Source organism: Prionailurus viverrinus, chromosome A2 (assembly GCF_022837055.1).
Source record: "Prionailurus viverrinus isolate Anna chromosome A2, UM_Priviv_1.0, whole genome shotgun sequence".
NCBI classification, from domain to species: domain Eukaryota; kingdom Metazoa; phylum Chordata; class Mammalia; order Carnivora; family Felidae; genus Prionailurus; species Prionailurus viverrinus.
The window spans coordinates 46,440,362-46,465,141 of record NC_062562.1 but is presented as its reverse complement, the minus strand read 5'-3'; the positions used below and the strand labels follow the sequence as shown (position 1 = coordinate 46,465,141).

General features: G+C 39.2%; 1 protein-coding gene across 1 annotated transcript in view; it reads right to left on the bottom strand.

Annotated features, from left to right (window-relative positions):
- Nucleotides 1-23,624, bottom strand: part of ARL8B (ADP ribosylation factor like GTPase 8B) — a 49,944-nt gene extending 26,320 nt beyond the window's left edge. The window contains exon 1 of the mRNA XM_047832658.1: nucleotides 23,315-23,624. Coding sequence (XP_047688614.1) covers nucleotides 23,315-23,437 — 123 coding nt within the window. The 5' untranslated portion in view covers nucleotides 23,438-23,624. The remainder of the gene's footprint in view (nucleotides 1-23,314) is intronic.
- Between the last annotated feature and the right edge of the window lie 1,156 nt (nucleotides 23,625-24,780).

Sequence of the window (24,780 nt, the reverse complement as noted above, 5' to 3'; positions counted from 1 at the left end):
GCAATGTTAAAAAGTAATGCACAGGGTTCTGGTTAAGATTAAGTAAGGGGGCACCTGGGTGGCTCAGTCGGTTGAGTGTCTGACTCTTGATTTTGGCTCAAGTCATGGTCCAAAAGTTGTAGGATCAAGCCCTGCGTCCAGCTCCACACTGAGCGTGGAGCTTGCTTGGTATTCTCTCCCCGCCCCCCCTTCTCTGTATCTCTCTCTCCCCCTCCTTTCCTCCGCCCTTCTCCTCCACCTGCACACTTTCTCTCCAAAAAAAAAAAAAAAAAAGGATTAGATAAATACACTCCACCCTATCCCTTCCACTGAAGGTAACTAAAATCCCTGGACAGAATGTATGCAGCACCTGAGGGTTGCTCAGGGTGTAAGTGGCAGCAGACAGATTAGAAAAGGAAATCAGAACTTAAAAAGCACAAATAATCTGGTGCTATTTCCTAGTCGTTTTCTTTCCTCCCATCTCCTATCCTGTAATCAAAGGTAGCCCAAATGCTAACAAACATATACCAAGCACGAACAGAAAAGGTTCCAAGAGAAGCACCTTCTCTTTTGAGTCTGAGGTAGGGGAGTGTGTGTGTGTTTCGGGGGCGGGGAGGGGGGGCAGCCAAGAGGAAGAAAGGACAGAGAGTGGGAAAAGTCTCCTGGGTTTTTTCCTCTCTCTCATGCCATAGCCTCCAGACAAAACCAAGTCTGCCAGGCAGGCATTCCTTAGAAAGAAAAGGATCCTCTTTAACCATAAGAACCCTGTTCCAAAAGTGCTTGGTAGTGTGGAGAAAATACAGACAGGAAACCCTGTTGATTATTATTATTATTTCTTTTTGTCTATTCTCTTGGCCCCCAAGATAGATTCAGTTGAGGGAAGGACATAGCAAAGGAGGGATAATGAAGCCCAGCTTTCCAGACAGAGGATCAGGAAAGTGGGGCCAGAGCTGTGACCCATAGTATTGGTGAAATTTGCAAAGGAAATTTCTAGAGAAACAGACCCCATAAAGTTATACATGAACTCCTGGGCTCATCCCTAAACTGTAACATGTGGATCTGACCCTAAATAACATATCAAAGGTCTTAAAAACTAAACTAGGAGGTAGAACCACTAGCCAGGCTTCTGAATAACAGCTTGCACAGTATATAGCCAAACAGTACTACTGAGGCCTTGAAAACTGGACTGACTTTAGAACCACAGCCCACAGAAGAAGGCTGGTTGGATCTTGTGGCCTGAACCTAACTGGGTCAAATGCACACTAAAACAAAACCACAAATCATTCTCTATAGGATGTAAACAAAACCAGAGACTCATAATATTCAAAGTGTCCAGAATAACTGAACATCTGAAGAATCAAGAAAACTCAACTAACAAGGGAAAAGGTCACTGAACAGATGCCAGTATCAAGATGACCCCAATGTTGTAAATATCAGAGACTAGCTATCATAACCATGTTCCAAGAAGGATTAAATGAATGTAACATAAAATTTCAGCAGGCAAATAAGTTGTAAAATAGAACCAAATGAAAATCTTAGATTGAAAAATACAATAACCGGGGCGCCTGGGTGGCGCAGTCGGTTAAGCGTCCGATTTCAGCCAGGTCACGATCTCGCGGTCAGTGAGTTCGAGCCCCGCGTCAGGCTCTGGGCTGATGGCTCAGAGCCTGGAACCTGTTTCCGATTCTGTGTCTCCCTCTCTCTCTGCCCCTCCCCCGTTCATGGTCTGTCTCTCTCTGTCCCAAAAATAAATAAATGTTGAAAAAAAAAAATTAAAAAAAAAAAAAAAAGAAAAATACAATAACCAAAAAAAAAAACCTAACTGGATGGCCTCAATAGAAGAATAGAGATGACAGAAGAAAAATTCTATGACCTTGAAGATAAAGCAACAGAAATTATCCAACCAGGAAAAAAAAAAAAAAAAAGAGAAAAACATAGGAAAAAGAAAGAGCCAAGCCTCAAGGATCTGTAGCGCAAGGTCTAACATTCATGTCACTGAAATCCCAGAATAACAGAAAGAGAATGAAACCACAAAAGACCCCAAATAGTCACAGCAATCTTGCGAAAGAAGAAGGCCTCACACTTCCGGATTTCAAATTCTATTACAAAACTATAGTAGTCGATTAGTATGGTATTGGCATAAAAAAAAAAAAAAAAAGACTCATTGATCAATGAAACAGAGTAGTGAGCCCAGAAATAAACCCATGAATATGTGGCCAATTAATCTGTGACAAAGGAGCCTAGAATTTACAATGGGGAAAGGACAGTGTCTTCAATTAATGGTGTTGGGAAAACTGCCACTATCTTACACCATACACAAAACTTAACTCAAAATAAAGGCTTGAACATAAGACCCAAAACCATAAAGTTCCTAGAAGAAAACAGGTGCTAAGCTCCTTGACAAAGGTCTTCAGAATGATTTTTTGAATCCTGACACCAAAGCAAAAATAAATAATTCAAAGTATATCAAACTAAAAAGCTTCTGCATCAAAATGAAAAGACAACTTACTAAATGGAAGAAAATATTTACAAATCATATATCTAATGAAGGGCTGACATCCAAAATATAAAGAACTTCTACAACTCAATAACAAACAATCTGGTTTTAAAAAATGCCAAAAGAGGGACACCTGAGTGGCTGAGTCGGTTAGGCAAGTGACTTCAGCTGAGGTCATGATCTCATGGTCTGTGAGTTCGAGCCTATGTCAGGTTCTGTGCTGACAGCTCAGAGCCTGGAGCCTGCTTCGAATTCTGTGTCTCCCTCTCTCTCTTCTCCTCCCCACCTTGTGTTCTCTCTATCAAAAATAAATAAACATTAACAAAAATTTTTTTAAATAAAAAAATGCCAAAAGACCTGAAAAGATATTTTCCAAAGAAAACATACAGACGGCCATCAAGCACATGAAAAGGAGCTCAACATCACTAATCATCAGGGAAATGTGAATCAAAAACAGGTGCAAATCAAAAAGCAACAGAAATAGTAACATCTGGGTAAATATCAACAAATGTTGTCTTCCTCTTGAATACTTAAAATTGTTGATGGTTGAAAACAAAAATTACAAGCTTCTCTGGTAATGTTTTCAATGTGTGTAGATATAATATGACAACCATACCATAGAGGAAAGATAAAGGGACCTATATGGTAGAAGGTTTCTAAGTAAACTAGGTAAAGTATACATACTGTAATCCTTAGAACAAGCATTAATGAAGCCATACAAAGAGAATAGTCAAAACCGCAATAAATTAGTGAAAAATAGTCCACCTGAAAAGAAAGCAGTAAAGAAGAAACAAAGGAACAAAGCAGAGAAACAGAAAACAAATAATTAAATGACAGATGTAAATGTAAATTAAAAACCAAAACAGCTCCATCTTAAACTCATCAAGTTGGGTACATTAAATATGTATAGCTTTGTGCATGTCAATCATTCCTCAATAAAGTGGTTTAAAAAAAAAAAAGTTAAAGGACGGAAAGAGTAACACCAGGCAGCCACTAACCAAAAGAAAGTTGGAGTAGCTATACTAATATCAAAGTAGACTTGAACACAAAGAATTTATTTAAAATCTATTTCCTCGTGCGTCTGGGTGGCTCAGTCAGCTAAATGTCCAACTCTTGATTTTAGCTCAGGTCATGATCTCACAGTTGTGAGATCAAGCTCCACATCAGGCTTGGTGCTGACAGCATGGAGCCTGCATGGGATTCTCCCCACCACCACCTCCTCTCCTCCACTTGTACACTCTATCTCTCTCTCTAAAAATGAAATGAAATAATAAAATTAAAACTGATGGAAATGAAAGGAGAAATAAACCCACAATTATAGAGACTTCAGCATTCCTCTCATGTTGACAGAACAAAGAGCAAGAAAACCAGCAAAGATATAAAATTTAACATCAGTAGCAATCAAGTGAATCTAATTGACATTTATAGAAATTTATAGAACACTCCACTCAAAAAAGCAGAATACACATTTTCTTCAAATGAACATGGAATATTCATTCAAGACAAACCATATCCAGACCATAAAACAAAGCTTATGAAATTTAAAAAGATTCAAGTCAAACAAAGTATGTTCTCTGACTATAATGGAATTAAACTAGAAATAATTAATACAATATCTGGGAATAACCAAATATTTTATTATATGTAACCTATAGGTTAGAAAAGGAAGTCTTAAGGAAGATTAGGAAATATTTTAAACTAAATGAAAAACATCAAAATTTGTGAGACGTAGCTAAAGTACTGCTTAGAAGGAAATTTAGACACTCAAATGTTTGTATTAGAAAATTCTCAAATTAACAACTTAAGAAATTAGAAAAAGAATAAATATGTGCAACATTATTATTATAATTAACACTGCTGGGTGCCTTGGTGGCTTAGTTAAGCATCCAACTTTGGCTCAGGTCACGATTTCAGGGTTCATGAGTTCAAGCCCTGCATCAGGCTATTGGCTGTCAGTGCGGAGCCCACTTCAGATCCTCTCTCTCTGCCCCTCACCCACTCATTCTCTTTCACTCTCTCTCAAAATTAAATAAACATTAAAAATAAAATTATTGGGGTGCCTGGGTGGTTCAGTGGGTTGGGCATCCAACTTCAGCTTGGGTCATGATCTCACAGTTCGTGAGTTCAAGCCCCGTTTTGGGTTCTGTGCTGACAGCTCAGAGCCTCAAGCCTGCTTCCGATTCTGTGTCTCCCTCTCTCTTTGCCTCTCCCCTGCTCACACTCTGTCTCTGTCTCTCTCATAAATAAATAAATAAATAAATAAATAAATAAATAAATAAATAAATAAATAAATAAATATTATTTTAAAAAACACTACTGTATGCTGTATTTGAAAACTGTTAAGAAAATAAATCTTGGGGCGCCTGGGTGGCGCAGTCGGTTGGGCGTCCGACTTCAGCCAGGTCACGATCTCGCGGTCCGTGAGTTCGAGCCCCGCGTCGGGCTCTGGGCTGATGGCTCAGAGCCTGGAGCCTGTTTCCGATTCTGTGTCTCCCTCTCTCTCTGCCCCTCCCCCGTTCATGCTCTGTCTCTCTCTGTCCCAAAAAATGAATAAACGTTGAAAAAAAAAATTAAAAAAAAAAAAAAAAAGAAAGAAAATAAATTTTAAGGGGTACCTGGGTGACAGTCCGTTGAGCATTGACTTGGGCTCAGATTATCATCTCACAGTTCCTGAGTTCAAGCCCCACATCAGGGCTCACTGCTGTCAGCACAGAGCCCCTTTTTCAGATCCTTGGTCACGCTGTCTTTGCCATTCCCCCACTTGCACCCACTCTCAAAAATAAACATTTAAAAAAAAAAAAAGGAAAAGAAAAAAGAAATCTTAAGAGTTCTCATTACAGGGGCCCCTGGGTGGCTGGGTCGGTTAAGCATCCAACTTCAGCTCAGATCAGTATCTGACAGTTCCTGAGTTCAAGCCCTGCATTGGGCTCTCTGCTGTTAGCAGAGAGCCTTCTTGGGATCTTCTGTCCCCCTTCTCTTTGTTCCTCCCCCACTCACTCTCACTCTCTCAAAAATAAACAAACATTAGGGGTGCCTGCCTGGGTGCCTCAGTAGGTTAAGCGTCTGACTCTTGCTTTTGCCTCAGGTCACGAGTTCGAGCCCCGCATTGGACTCTGCGCTGACAATGTGGAGCCTGCTTGGGATTCTCTGTCTCCCTCTCTCTGTATCCCTCTCCTGTTCATTCTGTATCTCTCTCTGAAAATAAAAAAATGAACATTAAAAACAAAAATAAGCAAACATTAAAAAAAAGTGTTCTCGTTACACAGAAAAAAAATTTTTTTTGGTATCTATAGACAATGGATGTTAACTAAATTTACTGTGATAATCATTTCACAATATATAAGTCAAGTCATTATGGTCATGTAGCTTAAACAACATAGTGCTGTATTTCAATTATATCTCAATACAACTGGAGGAAAAAAGAACAAAATAAATTTGAAACAGACAGAAGCAAACAGTAAGAATAGTAATCAATAATAATGAACAGAAAATCGATAGAAGGAAATCAATGGAACCAAGAGCCGATTCTCTAAGAAAATAAATAAAACTGACGAACTGACAGAAGAAAACAGGAGAAACAAAAACTAGCAATATTAATAATGAAGGAAGGGATATCACTAAACTCTACAAATACTAAAGGGGTAATAAGAAATACTATAAACCCTATGCATATAAATTCAACAACCCCATTGAAAGAAACCAATTTATTTTAAAATTTTTTTATTTTTTTTAATATTTATTTATTTTTGAGAGAGACACAGAGAGTGAGCAGGGGAGGAGCAGAGAGAGAGGGAGACACAGAATCGGAAGCAGGATCCAGGCTCTAAGCTGTCAGCATAGAGCCCAACACAGGGTTTGAACTCACGAACTGTGAGATCATGACCTAAGCCAAAGTTGGATGCTTAATCAACTGAGCCACCCAGGCACCCCGAATTGGACCAATTTCTTGAAAGCCACAATCTACTAAAACTGACCCAGGAAGAAAAAAATTGAATAGTTCTCTGTCAATTAAAAAAATGTAATAAGTGACTTCAGATCTTTTTTTTTTTTTTAATGTAAACTCTCTCCAACATGAGGCTCAAACTCACAACCCCAAGAACAAGAGGTCATGCTCCACCAACTAAGCTAGCCAGGCATTCAGATTTTAAGTCTTTTTTAAAAAAATCTTCAGGCCTGGATGGTTTCACTGGTGAATTCCACCAAACATTTAAATAAAAAACATTTAAATAAAAAACACCACCAATTCTACATAATCTCTTCCCAAAAAATAGAAGAGGCAGGAACATTTCCCAGCTTATCTTAGGAGTCTAGCACTACCCTGATGCCAAAAGGTAATTTACAATATTCAAAAAGGTGGCTACATGTCCTAAACAACTAGAATGATATAAAACAGCTAGAACATTCACACCAATCTACAGCAAAGTTCTATGAATTACTAGATTTGCTTGTGATTTGGGGACAAGAGCCCTTGAGGAAGGGAGATCTATATCATCTGTTGAATGATCTAGGTTGTCAATTTTGTTCAGCCAAACGCTGGTGTGTGGAAAGGTAGGGGAGTGGGAGTGTACCAACCCCCACCTCCATCATGAGGTTCCTGGTAAACCCACACATGTTTTCTGGTAACCCAGGAACCATCTATTCTAACCTAAAAATTTCAGAATACAACAAACACCTACAGCTGCATTCCTCATGTTGTCTTTTCTTATTGTACCCTTGGATTAGTTTGAAGAAGTCTGGAAACCTTCTCCAACACTCACTATATAGAGAATTAAGGACAAGATTACAAGATTAGTCTGTGTTGGAATTTAGCCATGAGGTTTAGTTCCTGATGAACCAACCAGAGCATGATTGTTAAAACTGCTGTGCAGAGTCCCCAAAGTGAAGAAAATCACCTAATTGCATCTTGTATGGGAAGAGGCCATGACCACTGCCACCTGTTAAAGAACAGAACTAGGAAGGCCACAGGGAGCCCTGCAAGCTTTACATCACCTATCACCCTAATTTCTTTGAGACAGGACATCCTGTAGGAATTGAACTGACTCATTCAGAATTCCCAGGTCCAACATCATCCATAACCACTTCTGCTTCCCGTTCAGCTCCATTTCTTTAAAAGAAGTTATACAGGGGTTTTTCTGGGCTATCAAGAAATCTAACTGGGGATGAACATTTTATATCATTTTCTGAGTCTACCTCATTCTACTTCCGAGACAATAAACATCACTGCTCACTGAAACTGTAACATCCATTAGTGGCTATTTAGATCTGCAATTAAACAAATGTCAGAAACATTACTGAGAAGTTATCCAGAAACTGTCCCCTAGTTTAGAATTTAACCCATGACTCCTACTGCTACTCAGAACCTTTAAATGTTAGAATGAAAAAGCCTCTAAATGTAACCAAGGATTACAGCATATCCCGCCAGATGACAGCATATGCATGTCCTCTTATCAGATCTCTTTTCTAACTGGACGATAAATAAAGCTATTAAAACCCTGCTCCACAGGTATATCATGAAACAGATAAGCAATACTCTCTTTCTTATCTTTTAAAGAGTAGCCCAGGCATCCTTGACAGCAGTAGTGGAAGCAGAAAATGTTTATAAATACAATTCTGATGTCAGACTCTGGAGGAAGCAAACTTTGGCACCTATCATTAGGATACATTAAAACCTGGATTTTAATTTTAGTCGTTTATCTCCAACTTGTAACATTTTCCTGCTTTGTGGATTTGCATCCTTATCTCCTCCACTAATAACATCATGTGGATTGCTTTGTTTTTACCCCCAAAACAAAGTAAAGCAGTTAGAAACACTGCTTATTTTTTAAAATATTAAAGGTACTAAATCTCTAAAAACATTTTTAAACTAGAATACATCAGGTCTTGCAGCTGTTTATTCATGTATCAGTAGAGACATCTCTGCTTCTACATTTATTAGTTTGGCAGTACAGTGGTATGGCTGCAGAAAATGCCATGGCCTGAATACATCTATTTCCCTTTCAATGGCTATTTTTCACCCTCTGGCTCTCTCTGGGTGTCCCTGAAGAAACACCAAACATGCCAAAGCTACTCCATTAGCCTACTCAGTGTTATCAGCATCGCTTCATACTGAAACTCAGCTCTTAAATGATGGGCAGTCATGAAATACTGAGTCATTGTACAGTGCTCAAGTTCCAAATTGCTGTGTCTTCTAAATGCTAACATCATTATTTATTCAGTAGCTGTCTACAACCCCACTTACTACCATCCAGGTAGGGAGCCTGGCAGGGAAATAAAAATGCACAAGGGGTTGGAGTGTCAAGAATGTTTTCCAGTTATATGTGACTCCTGCATCAAGAATACATCATTGTTATTAGCTAGGACACATTCCACTGACTTACACTATTAATAACAATAGTAATAATGTTAACAGCAACATGACACCATTCACTTTACTGGCCTCATTTTACAGAAAAGGAAGCTTGAGAGCAAGGTCACAAAGTCACACACACAGCAGGAAAACTGGATCTGAACCCAAGTCTGAGTTTCAAAACCTTTATTCTACTTTCTACTTGAGTAAAATGCTTCACACATTTGAGAGTTATCTGTTGATAAATAAGCAAAGATTTTTATATGTACAGAAGCTTGTAGTCCACGTTAGGCTGCCCAAACACAGGAACAACAAAAAAAACCTCAATGGTCAATTGAGAGATTATAAATAGATACTATACTAAGCATACGTAGTAAAATACAAATTTAGTATTCCACCAAGCCGAAACTAGTCACTACTACCAAGTTTACCAACAGGAAGACAAAACAAATAGACCAGTAAATTTTTCAGTTAAGTTGCCCAAGCACCCTAGCACATCTGTAATGGATTATGGCAAAGGACAGTCTGATTTTAATTTCTCTCACAATGACAGAACCTTCATCAAGAATCAGAAATTGGTCCCTAGTGGCCAGCAGACCTCCATCCTGGAACTCAAAATCCTTTCATCCTCCTCCAAAACTGAATCCCTATTCAGTGCTTACTTGAGGGGTGAGGGAGGATCCATTTCATCTGCCATCTAACTGGAGCACATGCTCCTGCCCTTCCCCCCCAAATATCACATCAACCACAGTGATAATTATCAACTATGGAGCATTTATGCCAGGTACTATGCTGATTTATCTTACCTCACACCATGAGCCCATGGGACAACTACTCTCATTCATTCTCAAATCACCAATGAAGAAACTGAAACTTTGAGGGGGGCAGAGAGCTCTAACAGATATAGAATTCAAATGTAGGCTTGTCTGACTCAACATACTTAAACAATACCCTACAGTGCTTGACTCTAGTAAGTCAATAATTATGGAGCACCTCCTGAGTCAAGCACAGAGATACGTTTAGGGGATATAAACAAGAAGTCTGCAGTCTGTAAGTAGAAACAGATAAAAAGATATAAAATTGGCACAAATAAACACAATTTTTAACAGCGCTATGAAAAGAGAGCAAGGGCAATTAACTTTGCCTGGGAAAAGAGTTAAGGCAAGGCTCCACAGATATGGGACCTAAACTATGTGTAAGACAGTGCTGTCTAAGGGAAAAGGAGGACCAGGAGATAATGTATTGCAGACAAAGGAAAATGGCTTGGTATCTTGGGTGTCTCATTCTCCATCATTAACACGGTCTAACATGTATTTCAAAGCCTGCTTCCTCTTTCTGCTTACAACCATCTTGCTAATTTTCACTGGCAAATTTAAGGCCCAGTCCAAAGTCTGCCACGCATGCGTGCATACGCGCACACACACGCGCGCGCACACACACACACACACACACACACACACACACTCAAACCACTAAAATTTACAAGTGTTCCTAGGAAGTATAATACAGAAAAGTATTACAACAACCAGTAAAATAGACTTAAAGTATTTGGCAATGACTTGCCAAAGAAAGCTAAAAATGCCTAAGGAACACCACAAGAGGTGATATCAAATTTCTCAAGTAGTCTGAGTCACAGGACTTGGAAAACTTGTACTATATCAAGTGGCAAACCAAGGTCCTAAAGGATTTGTCTGTAAACAGGATTCATCATAGCTCACCTTTTTTATGGAACAGAACATCCAGGCTGCGTTAGAGTTGCATTCCAGATCTATCTCAAAACTGTATCACTTGAGCTCTTTTTACCTTTTATAAGCCAGTGAGTATCTATTTAACAAGGAGACCAAAAGAATCATACAATGCTTCGTATGTGAGTGCACTTCATAAAACAATCAACTGTTTCACTAAATAAATAAATAAATAAATAAATAAATAAAAAGGTTTTCACTGAATACCCCTTCTGCATTGTAGAAAAGGACAGTTAAGAAACAGTAGGATGTCTACGAATATTCTTTGCATTAACTACCCTTAAGAATGACATGGCAGAGATGGTACAGCCAGTTCCTTTTTGTTATATGATAATGTCCACATGTTCTAAGATGAACAGGTGTCTTTGAGCACTGTTAAGTCCACAAAAGACTGTACTAAATAAATCTCTTAGCAGGTATCAGACAGCCTAACTGGGATAGGAGGACTGAGGATCACACTGCGTCTTTTCAATCACACAGTAAAATAATCAGTAATGTGACCCAAGAAGAAAGAAAAATGATATCCTGAGTCTAAGACTACTACATATTGACCCAGCACCTAAAAAAAATCACAACTGAAATCCCAAGACATCAGATATCCTTTATGTTTAAAGCACAAGATATTATACATACCAGCTTTTCTCTTCAGTAGAAAGACAGCATACAAAATTAAATCAGACACTTTCCAGGGATAGAACATTCCTCTTTAAATTAAATCAGGAAGACTTCCAAGCCTACAAGAGCCTCAGCCACTCTGAATATACAACCTTCATTCAGCTGCCTCAAGGGCCTATGGATTAGGACGTCTTCTGGGCAGCCTGCAAACTGGGCACAGACTAATGTACATAGCCCCATAAACAAATCAAGATAGCTCAATTGAAATTCTGGAAGAGTGGAGAACATTTTGTTTACTCCTTGCTTATAAAACATTTGCAAAATAAGTTATCAGCAGAATAGGATAATTGACACAAATCAGAAGGAAGAAAATATTCTACAACATTCTTTAGAAGAGAAACCAGGATTGAATTCTCAACTACTTCTTAAGTCCCTTACTACTAAGATAAAGATATGAAATGATGACATTTTAATTCTCAGTTTTAGTCCCACTATATCTAAAAATAATAGAATGAATGCCCTTCCCAAATACAAATCCCCTTTATATCATTAATCAAATAATACATTTTATACTCAATTCATCCTTATCTCTTCTAAACTCATTCTCATTCTCTACCCCATTTCCACTACTTGATCCCACAGCCATATTCCCCAACATTCACTCAACTCCTTACAAATCCCCCTTTGCCCTGCATATCTGATTCGACCACTAAATTGTACCTATTCTACTTCCCTAATAAAGCTCATCTTTTCCTTACTCCTTAACTCCCCCCCCCCACCACCCCATTACCTCTCAATCAGACCTTTGTAATGATCTTGTGACCAACTTCCTTTTCACTGGTCTACTAAATTAATCCGTTGGAAAACAGTCTTACTTCGTTCCCCCAAACAAAAATCTTCAATGGCTCCCCAGGCATACAGATCTACTTTTCCAGTCTCTTGTTTTCTCCTTCATGCAAGTCACACTTAATTCAACAAAATTTCTTGCCTTCAGTTGTGTCTTTGCTACTTCCACAGTTCCTTCTTGAACATCTTTTCTTCCCTCCATAATACTGGAAGATGCACAAGTAAAGGAATGTCTGTTTTGTTCCTCGTTCTATCTATGCTACCTACAACACTGCTTCTTCAAATACTCATTGATAAATGAAAACCACTCTACTCTCAAAGCTCCCCTCAGTGGCCATTCCCACCATGGTCCCACTAAACCGACTTTCTAAAACACCCCCTAAGTCTTAGTGAGGTCAGGGTAAAGAGATTCCCAAAGCATTTTGTGCCAGTCTTAAGGCACTTAACATTTCTGTTCTATACATGGCTACTATGAGGCACATACTCCAGCAAAACAACCTTATCTGATACACTTATGAATCATCTATCATAATGCCTTGCACACAATTTAAGAATACATAAAATAGTTTGTTTTATATACATTCACTCAATATTTAGAAAACCTATTATACGCAGGGCATAGTGCTTTGTACTTAATACAGTACTGAAAAAAGGACAAAGCTCTATCCCTATGTAATTTACATCCATAAAAGAACTTACATTCATAAAAGAGACAAAGACAATAAACAAGATAATTTCTTTTAACAAAAAAATTTTTTTTAACATTTATTCATTTTTGAGACAGAGACAGAGCATGAATGGGGGAAGGTCAGAGAGAGAGGGAGACACAGAATCTGAAACAGGCTCCAGGCTCTGAGCTGTCAGCACAGAGCCCGACGCGGGGCTCGAACTCACGGACCGCGAGATCATGACCTGAGCCAAAGTCAGACGCCCAGCCGAATGAGCCACCCAGGCGCCCCCAAGATAACTTCTTAAGGTGGTAAGTGTGGTGAAAATTATGACGGAGGTGATATGATCAATCCTAACTTGGGAAATTACATGCTACAGACAGGGTGAGAGGAGCATGGAAAGGTTAAAACTGGTCAAACTGGCCCATCTTCAGGCACTCCAAAGAAAATTGCAAAAACAGGGGTGCCTGGGTGGTGCAGTCAGTTAAGCGTCCGACTTCAGCCAGGTCACAATCTCGCGGTCCCTGAGTTCGAGCCCCGGCGTCAGGCTCTGGGCTGATGGCTCAGAGCCTGGAGCCTGTTTCCGATTCTGTGTCTCCCTCTCTCTCTGCCCCTCCCCTGTTCATGCTCTGTTTCTCTCTGTCCCAAAAATAAAATAAAATGTTGAAAAAAAAAAAAAAATTAAAAAAAAAAAAAAAAAAAAAAAAGAAAATTGCAAAAACAAAGTCTTAGGCACAAATATTTCATCACTGAACAGTGGAAAATAATGCCTGCAACCAAACTATAAATATATAGATAAATTAAAGCCTCTAGCATCCATTTCATTCAATATTTTTTAGAAAAGGATAGATGCTGGTGCCCTGGATTGAGGCAGAAGGGGATCAAAAGTTCCATCTTGAGCTGATTAAACTTGAGTTGCCTATTAGCCATCAAAGTAGATAAATCAAATAGACTACATGAGATGACTAAGTATGTACAATATGATCCTGTCACTGTTATCAAGAAAGCATATACTGGGCACTGTGCTAAATGAAAGAAGTCAGAAAGAGAAAGACACTTCTATGTGGAATCTTTAAAAAAAAAAAAAGGGGCGGGGGGAGTACTCACAGAGAACAAATGGTGATTGCCAGAGGCAGGGAGTAGGGGGATAATGAGAGGAAACAGGTGACAAGCGAAGGGGCCAAAAGGTACAATCTTCCAGTTATAAAATAAATAAGATGTAATGTACAGCACAGTCTGTAGTTAATAATCCTACACTGCATATCTGAAAGCTGCTAAAAAGTCTTAAAAATTCTCATCACAAGACAAAAAAAAAATTTTAACTATGCATGGTGATGGATGTTAACTAGACTTACTATGATGACCATTTTGCAATATATACAAATATGCAATCATTACATTATACACCTGAATGTAATATGTTATATGTTAATTATATCATAACAAAAAAGTATATTATTTGTGTGTGTGTGTGTGTGTGTGTGTGTATACATATATATATATATATATATATATATATATATAAAGGGATAGGGAGAAAATTGGAAGGATATACAGTTTAATAATGATTAGGTCCTAATGGTATTAAAGATGAATTTATTTGTGTATCTATACTCTCTTTTTATAGTTTTTTAAACATTTATTTGAGAGAGAGAGTGCGCATGTGCACGAGCAGGGGAGGGGCAGAGAGAGAAGAAGAGAGAATCCTAAGCAGGTTCCAAAGCCCAACACAAGGCTCAAACCCACAAACCAGGAGATCATGATCTGAGCTAAGTCAGATGCTCAACCAACTGAGCCATCCAGGTGCACTGTATCTACCCTCTTTTTTTTAAACAATATGGATTATGTGTATTCTTTTTAAGAAACAAATGTTTTAAGTTTTTTAATTCAGCCACTGAAGAAAATAATACAATTAAATAAAAAAACTAAAACCTGGGAGTGAAACAGCTAGATTTTGGAGGAGAAAAAAAGTGGGTTTCTTCCATTTCCTGGTTTTTCCTCTGATAAGAACTATTTAAAAATAATGAAGTCAATATATTGCATTCAAACATTCTCTAGACAAAATGAGCTGTCAGGAAAAACTGGGTCTAGTGATCAGTGTCTAAACGGGACCTTAAGTCACCTTCAGAGAGGAAACTCTGCCAAAAGCTCTTTCTGGTACAGGCTGCATGCACCCTCAAGGGCCCACTTCTCATCTAGGAGAGGATGGCCTACCACACAGTCTACTGCCTGGTGGGGCTTGCAAATTTATGGCTGCCAACAGTGATTAAACCCATTCTAATCATAAATCTTCATTCAAAAATCAAAGCAAACACATGTAAATGGATGCCAATAGTATGGTCTTAACCAAATTTACAATGACAATCCAAGCATACACTTGTACACGGCACCTCAATTCTAGAGGGCAGGTAGTACTGCCAAGGGCCACTCTTTTCTTCCTGTTGGGATCAGTCTACTTCTCCACCTAGTACCATAAAGCTGCATTCTTAACTCACATTCTTAACACTATGCTACAGTTTGCAAACTTAACTATGAAAATGGGAATATGGGTTCATAAAGACATTTTTCTTAATTTTTTATTGTGAATAAGTCTATTTGAAAATATATTTGAGCATCTAGTAAGTGCCAGGCACTGTTTCAGGGATTTGGAATATATCAGTGAACAAAAGCAACAGAAATCCCTGACCTCAAGGAGAGCACAATACAATAACCTAGTGGTTAACATTATGAAGCACTTTCATAGTATATGCTTTGTTTTGAACACTGTTCAAAATGTTTTATAAATATTAACTTATAACGACTCTATGAGGGAGAACTACTATTATTCCCATTTTACATTTAAGGAAACAGACATTGAGGAGTTAAATAACTTGCCAAAAATAACACAAGTCAAAGAATAAGGATTTGAACCTCAACAGTCTGGCTCTCAATTATTAACTTCTATGCCATTCTAACTCCTGCAGCCACTTAAACATATTCCAAATAAACTCATTCATACCACACTCAGATGCCAACAAATGTAGGCTCAAATATATTCTTCAGTAATACTACTTTGGTAAGTCTAAAGTAATTGTTATCAAGTAAACTGGTTAAAAAGACACTTTTAGGATTATTTTGCCAATCATAATCCAAGTTTGTTTGTTTGTTTTTTTTTAATAACAAATGATTACTTTTCCAACCTAGTTTAGAAGGAAAGGCTTCAATTTTCAAGCAGAAATGTCACTACTCTGATACCTGAAACCTAAAACTATTTTGCCAGAATTTTATTTTTTTAAAAATACAGCATTCTTAGAGATGATTTTAAAATGAACCCTAAAGCATATAATTAAATTAAATTAACCCTAAAGTTTAGATTTAATACAAAAAAAATTCCTTTTGGGATATGAAGAACGTTATTCTAGTGAATAAAACTAGACAAACTATGAAATCCGATCCAAATACAAGATCCAATGTCTAATTTAAGAAACAGTGTAACCTTTAAAAAAATAGCACAATAGAATATAAGCCTTGTGGTTTTGACTTTGAAGAAAGAAATTAACTCACATTATTTCATTAGAGACTCCAATTTTGGTTTGCTACATCTTAGAAAAACTAAATGTCTGAGTGAAATAAGTCAGTCAGAGAAGGACAGATATCCTATCCTATGTTTTCAGTCATAGGTGAATCTTGAGAAACTTAACAAGTCTGTGGGGGAAGGGACAGGGGAAAAAACAGTTACAAACAGAGAGGGAGGGAGGCAGGCAACCCACAAGAGACTCTTAAATACAGAGAACAAACTGAGGGTTGATGGGGGGGGGGGGGGGGAGAGGGGAAAAGGGTGATGGGCACCGAGGTGGGCACTTGTTGGGATGAGCACTGGGTGTTGTATGTAAGCCAATTTGACAATAAATTATATTTAAAAAAAAAAAAGAAAAACTAAATGACTTAAATTGTCATTTAATTTTGCCCTATTGAGCAAATAAGTTAGTATTTTTCTATGGTTTTTTTCATATATGAGGACAAAGGACATGAATCAACTTTTATAATCATAAATGATACCCAAGTTATTCATTCAAAACAAGTCATATACTAGGAGCACCTGGGGGGTTCAGTCAGTTAAGTCTCAGGCTCATGATTTCAGCTCAGGGCATGATCTCATGGCTTGTGAGATCCAGCCCCACATCAGGCTCTGCTGGGATCTGTGCTGATAGTGCAAAGCCTGCCTAGGATTCTCTCCCCCTCTCTCCACCCCTCCCCTGCTCCAAGGTGTTCTCTCTCTCTCTCTTCTCTTGCTCTCTCTTTCTCAAAATAAATAACCATTAAAACACACACACACACACACACACACACACACACACACACACACACACACAAATCATATGCTACAGCCCTCAAAAAGTGGTCTCCTTAGCAAACGCTCTTAGATTCTGATTTAGAAAAGAATATTTAGCATACAGACACCCTCCCGCCCACCAAGAAAAGGCAGCATCACACCATAATAGGCCAAGATTAGGTAAGGACTGCGTGGAAATATGCCAGATTCCTGGAATACAAACTCCTAATGCAATCCACCAGTAAGTTGAAAACAAATTAGATGCAGATAGCTAAAGGGGATGAGCTGTATTTATAAGACTTGCCTGCAAAGTTCAATAAAAAAGAAAATTGAAAAAGGAATTATGTTCTCTATAGTCTCAGTCTTAGCAGTTGCTGAAACATAAAGATACTTCTTTAAACATTAAACACAGAAACAGAGCAATTACCTAATAAAATAGTTTAAAAATACTACTGGTTTACTTATCAACAAAACTAAATATGTTTTTCCCTAAAAATAACAAAGAACAAGTGCTTAGCTTAATTCCAACTTTATACATGAAATCTATTCATAAGACATTGTCAATAGCGCATACTTTCTGGAAGCAATTTGGCCATTTGGCATGAAATACGTTTCTATCTTCTGACCCCATGATGTAACTCTGGAACCCATCCTTAGGAAATGCAGATCAAATTGATACACAATAGCAAAACCCTGGAAACTACCCAAATGTCCAATAATAAGGAAATAATCAAATATATTATGGTATAGCCACATGAATGCCATAACATAAATTATAAAGGCACTAAAATGGTTTTACACACAGAAATATGCATACACCATAATTTTAAAAAAACAAACTAGGTATCATCTCAAAACTTAAAAAAAAAAAAAAGTTTAAAGTTTTTTTTTTAAGTTGAAAGGCATTTCAATGCATACATTTAAAAAGGATAAAAAGGGAATACTTTTCTTTTAACTTTATTTATCTTGGGAGAGAGAGCAGGGGAGGGACAGAGAGAGAGGGAGAGAGAGAGAATCTTAGGCAGGCTCCACACTGTCAGCCCAAAGCCGGGGGCTTTGGGAATATTTTGAAACGCTGACAGTTAGTTAACCTTGGATGATGAAGGTAACAAGTGGTTTCTTCTACTTTATACTCCTTTTTCAAATTTCTACTCATGACCCTGTATTATATTGACAATCAGAAAAAAATTCTTAAAACAACATTTAAGTAACTAGTTTTTATAGCTGTGATGCATTTTGTATCCATGTTCACTTACCACCCACTTTTATCTTTGAGAAAGTTAAAAAGGGCTTCAAATTGTGAGATATATTCTAAGTCAGCAATTTAGAAATTCTTTCTTTGTTTTGGAATGTTTATTTATTTTGAGAGAGAAAGAGAGTGCACACAAGCTGAGGGAGGGGCAGAGAGAGAGTGAGAGGGAGAGAATCTCAAGCAGGCTCCGCACTGTCAGCATAGAGCCCGATGTGGGGCTGGATCTCACAAACCATGAGATCATAACCGGAGCCATGATCAAGAGTTGGACACTTAACCAATGTGCCACCCAGGCACCCCTGTCAATAATTTAAAATGCATTATTGCACCACCTTCTTCATGAGAACATGTGGCTTTTGAGATTCTAGGTCTGCATGGCAGAAATAATGGCAACAGGGGTGAAAGATAAAGAGCCTAGAAGAGAAGCTCCTTGGCAGGATGCCTCGGGTTCCACAATTCCTAATGTGAATTGGAAGACTACCTCGTTGGAAGGCTAGTTTTTACAGTAAAATTTCAAATTTACTAACCTTTAGACTTCAGCTACATTGTATTTTCTTTAAAAACCGTTTTTGCCATTCTTGCCCTAAAGTAACTAAATAATAAACACTAATCAAACCCAGAATTATTTCTGGTTTTTTAATGTTTATTTTGATAGAGAGCCTGCATGTGGGGGGAGGGGTCGAAGAGAAAATCCCAAGCAGGCTCCCAGCTGTCAGCACAGAACCATGAGATGATAACCCAAGCCAAATCAAGAGTAGGATGCTTAACCAACTGAGCCCCTATTTCTGCTTTTTAAAGAAAACAGACATAGCTCAATAACCCAACAATGCCTGTTAGCCTGTTATTTAAATGTCCAAACAATATTCCACTATTCCTACTTTACACAGATGCTCATTACTTCCTCTAATTCATATCCTCAAATATAAATACACACACATATATACAAATAGTCCTCAAATGTCAATCAACATGCTTAAGATACTTGGATTTAAAATGTTATCCAGATTTGGGGCACCTGGGTGGGTAGGTGGCTGAGCGTCCAACCATGACCATCAGGTCCCGATCTTGCGGCTCGTGACTTTGAGCCCCGGCATCGGGCTTGCTGCTGTCAGCATGGAGCCCACTTTGGATCCTCAGTCCCCTCTCTCTCTCTGTCCTCCCCTGCTTGTGCTCTCTCTCAAAAACAAATAAAATAAAATAAACCTTTAAAAAATAATAAATAAAGTGTTATCCACATTCATAAGAAGAGTGTATTTATGTACAAATACATGAAAAAAGATATTTAAAGGATTAAGATTTCCCAATCCACAGCTCTAGGATTCTAATCTCAGCTAGATCCTACAGAGGCAGATAAGAAAAGTAGAAAGTACACTGGCCCTACATTCTAATTTTATCTCTGCTAATTAGCTTTGTTGCCTTAGGAATTTCACTTATTTTTCTGGATCTTCTAGCTACATCTATAAAATGAGAATAAAATTAAACCACTTAATTAAAGTTTCTAGAAACTCTAAAAAAAATTATTCTACGTTCAAATTTCTACAATCTTTCAAAATATCTCCTTTTCCTAATTCTTGGAAGTTAATAAACTTTTCCGTGAATAACCTGGGGAGCACTAATACTTCATAAAAATGTAGACAAATTTTTATACTACTCATCTCAAAAATACACAGTGTCTATAAAATTTAGCCTATAACACCTTGGTAAATCCTACTAAACATTTCTTAGTAATTATCTTATAACCCGTGTTAGAGTCTCTGTTAAAAATAAAGATTACTCAACATAAATTACACATATAGGACACATGATTTATTATGCAATAACTGCCAGAATACTTGGCAATGGGCAATATTTCATTCCCTAACACTAATGAGAAAATTAAATATTAGAGGGGTTTCTTTTTTTAATGTCCAAATCAAAGAATACAGTATGTACGTTAAGGGTCTCTGTATAAAAATACCAGATAAAATGGAGTATCACTGAAGTTTTAAAATCACAAGAATATAAATTTTAAGACTGAACCTCTCTGTAAATAAACTGCCTAATTTCAGAATGGACCAAACCCTACACAAACCTCTCTAGTAAGTTAAATGACATTTATGAAATTTTTCATAACTTTTAAGGCAGAAGATAGAGCCACATTTTATGTTTACAAAAAGTTGATTTTTACCTGAAGAAAACTGCCTTTACCTAAAGCTTTTCATGCCTAAGTTACTTGTTGAATGTGAGTAAATAAATGGCCAACTTTCTAAAGTGACACACTCAACCCATGTGTACTTGTGAGTCTATAAATCAGACATTTTATGCAAAATACAAAGAACAGTGCAGTTAATTTTTTTAAAGACAAGGCTAAATTCACTATTCTGGAAACTTTGTTTTTATCGAAAAGTCTGCAACATCACCTTTATTTATTAACCTTTTCCTCACCCTCAATATAGTCTATGATAATCACAGGTTAGGTTAGAGTTGTTTTTTTTTTTTTTTAAGTGTGAAATTTATTAAGGTCTCTTTTTGTCAGCATCTTAAGGGTTACAACCACTTACACTCCAGAATTTTTTCTAAACCAAACCTACCCATATAATTATAATTTAAAAAGAATAGGCTAGGGGCACCTGGGTCAGTCAGTGAAGAGTCCTATGTCAGCTCAGGTCATTATCTCACAGTGGTGTGTGAGTTTGAGCTCAGAGCCTGGAGCCTGGTTCGGATTCTCTCTGCCCCTCTCCCGCTTTTACTCTAGTGCTCTCTCAAAAATAAACAAACGTTAAGAAAAAAGAAAAGTCTAATGTAAAAAAAAAAAAAATAGTGGCACCACTGGTTCACTTTAAGTTCAACAGCACTGCAGAAGCTCAGTTGTTAAAATAATCTAATACAATGTAAAAAAACAAAACAAAACAAAAACGGGGGGTCGGGGGGAGTACATGATGTCATCATTTGCCACAATCCATAAACCCGCTACTGGAGCCTAGGTTTGGATAAATTAGATTCAAAGAAGGAAATGACCACAGCTAATTCCCTTCTGAATGTTTTTCAAAACACTGTTTCTGCATTAAAGGAGTGTATCCGCTACAAATAACAACAGCTACCACCTACCTAGCCCCTTCTTTGGGCAGGCATAGTGCTGGTCACATCTGTCATTTCATTTACTCCCCAGAACAACTCTTTAAGAAGCACATTATTATCTCTACTTCAAAGATGAGAAAGCAAGGACTGAAAGAGGATACAAGGCTGCTAAGTGGCAGAGCCAGACTGCAAAGCTGGGGCTCCTTCTCTTCAAAGTTCTTGCTCATTATATTAAGCTACACTGTCTACAATAAAAATAAATAAATAAATAAGCATGATGTTCATGCCTATGTCTTTAGAAGTTCTTCAGAGATTTACTAAACCTTTTCAGACTTCCAACGCATAACTCCTTCTCTGCAACAAATACAACTAAATGTAGTGATAGACCTACACCTACGCTGTATATTAATTCAGTTTTGTCAAAAGGATAGGGTTTACAAGGAAACTTTCTTATCTCAAGGGATACCAGAAAATGTATAGCGAACTGAGGTCTTATCTTTTCCCCATCATACAAAAGCTCTACTTTGGATACTGAATCCAAGTTGGGTTTTTTTTACTGTGTCATCACATACACATTCCACTCCACTATACCTGTTGAAAAGATAGTCATCTCAAGCCAAAAAATAAATAAAAAATTTAAAAAACCTTATCACAAAAGGAGCCAAACAAGTGGGTAAATTTTCTTTATACTTATACGCAACATTCTTCAAAGGAAGTTTGGATCTCTGCTAATCTTTTTCAAGTCTTACTCCTGCTACTCTATTACTGGAGGACTAAGAGTCACACGTTACCTATTTTCTCCCACAAGGGAGCTGTGTTTCAATCGTTCCTGTAACCAAACCAGTTGGGCAACTAGTCTATTAAATAAGGATTTCAACCACCATCTAGAAGACGGAAGGACGGCTGCCATCTCTCTTTAGAATAGTTCTAAAGCTCATCCCTGACAAGTACAAGCACCTATCAACTAAGAGTGAGTCACATCGACTCCTGGCTTCTAAAGATTGAGGAGAATCTCTCTTATCCCTTCCCCAACTAACCACCCAGGCAAAATTTAATAATCATCCTTCCACACAATCACTGCTGAATCAACAACACACTAGGTTCCCAGGGCAATTTCCATCCCAGACACCCCATTTCCTGGATCTGGAAAAAGCTATGCTCCCCAGTCACTTCCCTGCCATCCCCTTCAAACAAGAAACACTCTCACAAAAGACCAACTCCCCCTTTCCCAAGAAAGTTAAGTGACTACAGATCCATCTCTTCCGACCACTGGGAAAGCAGAGCCCCCGAACTGCTTGGCTAAGTAAAGGCTGCGGACTACTGTGGACCAGACTGGCTGGAAGTGTTTCTCCCCAGTCTCTCTCGCAACGAGTCCGGCAGCAATGAACTCGATCTCGCCCCCTCCAAGGGGACCGACTGAAAACCAGTAACTGAGTCACAAGGAACCAGCTGCCCACAAAATCCGGGAAGGGGCCCACAACGCTCCCCTGCTTTCCTCGCGATGGGCTCTCCGTCCCGAGCGGATACTGGAGGGACGCTCTCGAGTCTTACTCATGCGTTCTCACGGGACTGACAGCTCGCCAAATCCACCCCCCCTCTTGGGAAGGGACAGGCCGGAGTTAAGCCTTCAGGTGCCCCCCCCCCCCCAACACACACACCCAGAGCAAGCCCCAAGGAAATCCCAATCCTGAAAAATGTGACAAGGCCGATTTTACCCTTTCCAAGCCGCGGCCGCGTCGAGGACCCAGCCCTTTGTAGAACACGACTAAATGGAATTAACCCTTCGGCGGCCGAGCTCAGCGCTACGCCTCAGGCGCCAACACGCGCGAACTCCAAACCCCGGCCCCGGCCGAGGCGACAGGAACGCCTTGTTGCCTCCAGCCCTCGTCCCACTCGCCCCATCGCGCTGAGGGGAGCCCCGGCCACGGGCTTCGGGCCAGCACCGGGCCGGACTCGCGGGCTGCGGCGCCCGGGGCGGGCGAGCCGGCGGCACTCACCGCGATGACATTGACGAAGGTGGTCTTGCCCGAGTACTGCAGCCCCACCAGCGTCAGCTCCATCTCCTCCTTCCAGAAGAGCGAGCGGAACCAGTCCAGCAGGCGGGAGATGAGCGCCAGCATGATGGCGGCCGGGAGGGAGAACGGACGCGCGGGCGCGGACAGCAACAGCGACGGCCTGCACACGAGCGGGCCTCAGCCCGGACCCCTCAACGGCTCCTCGGGGCCGCGGCGCACCACTGGCGGACACGGGCGGGCGGCGGCGGCCGAAGCCAGGAAGCCGAGCGGGTCATATGACTCGCCCTACCCTCCGCCCCCCACCCCCACGCTCGTCCCCGCGCCACCGTCGGCGCCCACGGCAAGAGCGGCGTGGCCGGTCCGGCCACACGCGTCTGCTGCCTGCAGCGCCACCGGCTGGAGCCTCCCTGCAGCGCGTCTGACCCCGCTCCCTTTCGACCACACCTCCCTCGCCCAGTAATGTTGGTTGGTTCACACTCATCATTCATTCTACATTCGTTCTATGCGGAAAGTATTCAAGACTCTGTGGGCTTCAGCACGGGATAAAAATCCCTTCTGACATTTTTGGTAGCAAAAGTTGGGAAGCCACAAGTGTACATCAGGAGGGACCTCATTAAAGAAACTGTAGTGTGGCCCTAAAAGGGAATACTATACAGCTATAAAAATGAATGAGGAAATTCTCTATAAACAGATATGGCATGATGTCCAGGAAATGTTTTCAAAGACTGTAAATGCAAAGTCTGTACTTATATAAAAATACGTATTGTATTTGCATAAAGAAATACTGCAAAACCAATAAAAAATGGTTTTTTATGGAGTAAAAGAAACTGGATGGCCAGAGGCATGAATAGGAATGAGACTTCTCTAGATATCTTTTTGCATCATTCTGACTTTCAACCATGGAAACGAGTTGACTGTTCAAAAGTTTAATTACAAAATAAATTAAAATATCTGCAAGGATTTCAAATTAAAAAAAAAATCCTTGACCTCATGGAGCATACATTCTAGTGAGGAGACATGTAATGTAATAAAAAAATAATTATAAGATATAATTCCATGTAGTATAGAGCATTATACAGAAAACTGCACAAGAGAAGGACACAGGAGTGGCCCCTGTTCTAGTTAAGATCAGAGTAGACTCTCAGAGGGAGTATCCCTGAGTGGGGAGACTTGGAGGAAGTGAGAAAGAGAGCCAGGCACAGATATGGTGGAAGCACATTCCAGACAGAAGGAAAGGAACAGCAAAGACCTTGAAGGGGGAAGGAGCATGGAATGCTCTGGGAACAGAAAGACAGTGTGGCTAGCTCAGATTAGGGAGGGAGGGAGTGGGAAGAGACGTGGCGGGAGAAAGAGGCAGGGACCAGACAAAGAAAGGCACAGTTGGTCATAGTTCAGATTTTATTCTTGGTGTGATGGGGAATTGGGTGAGTGAAACAATTTATGTTTTT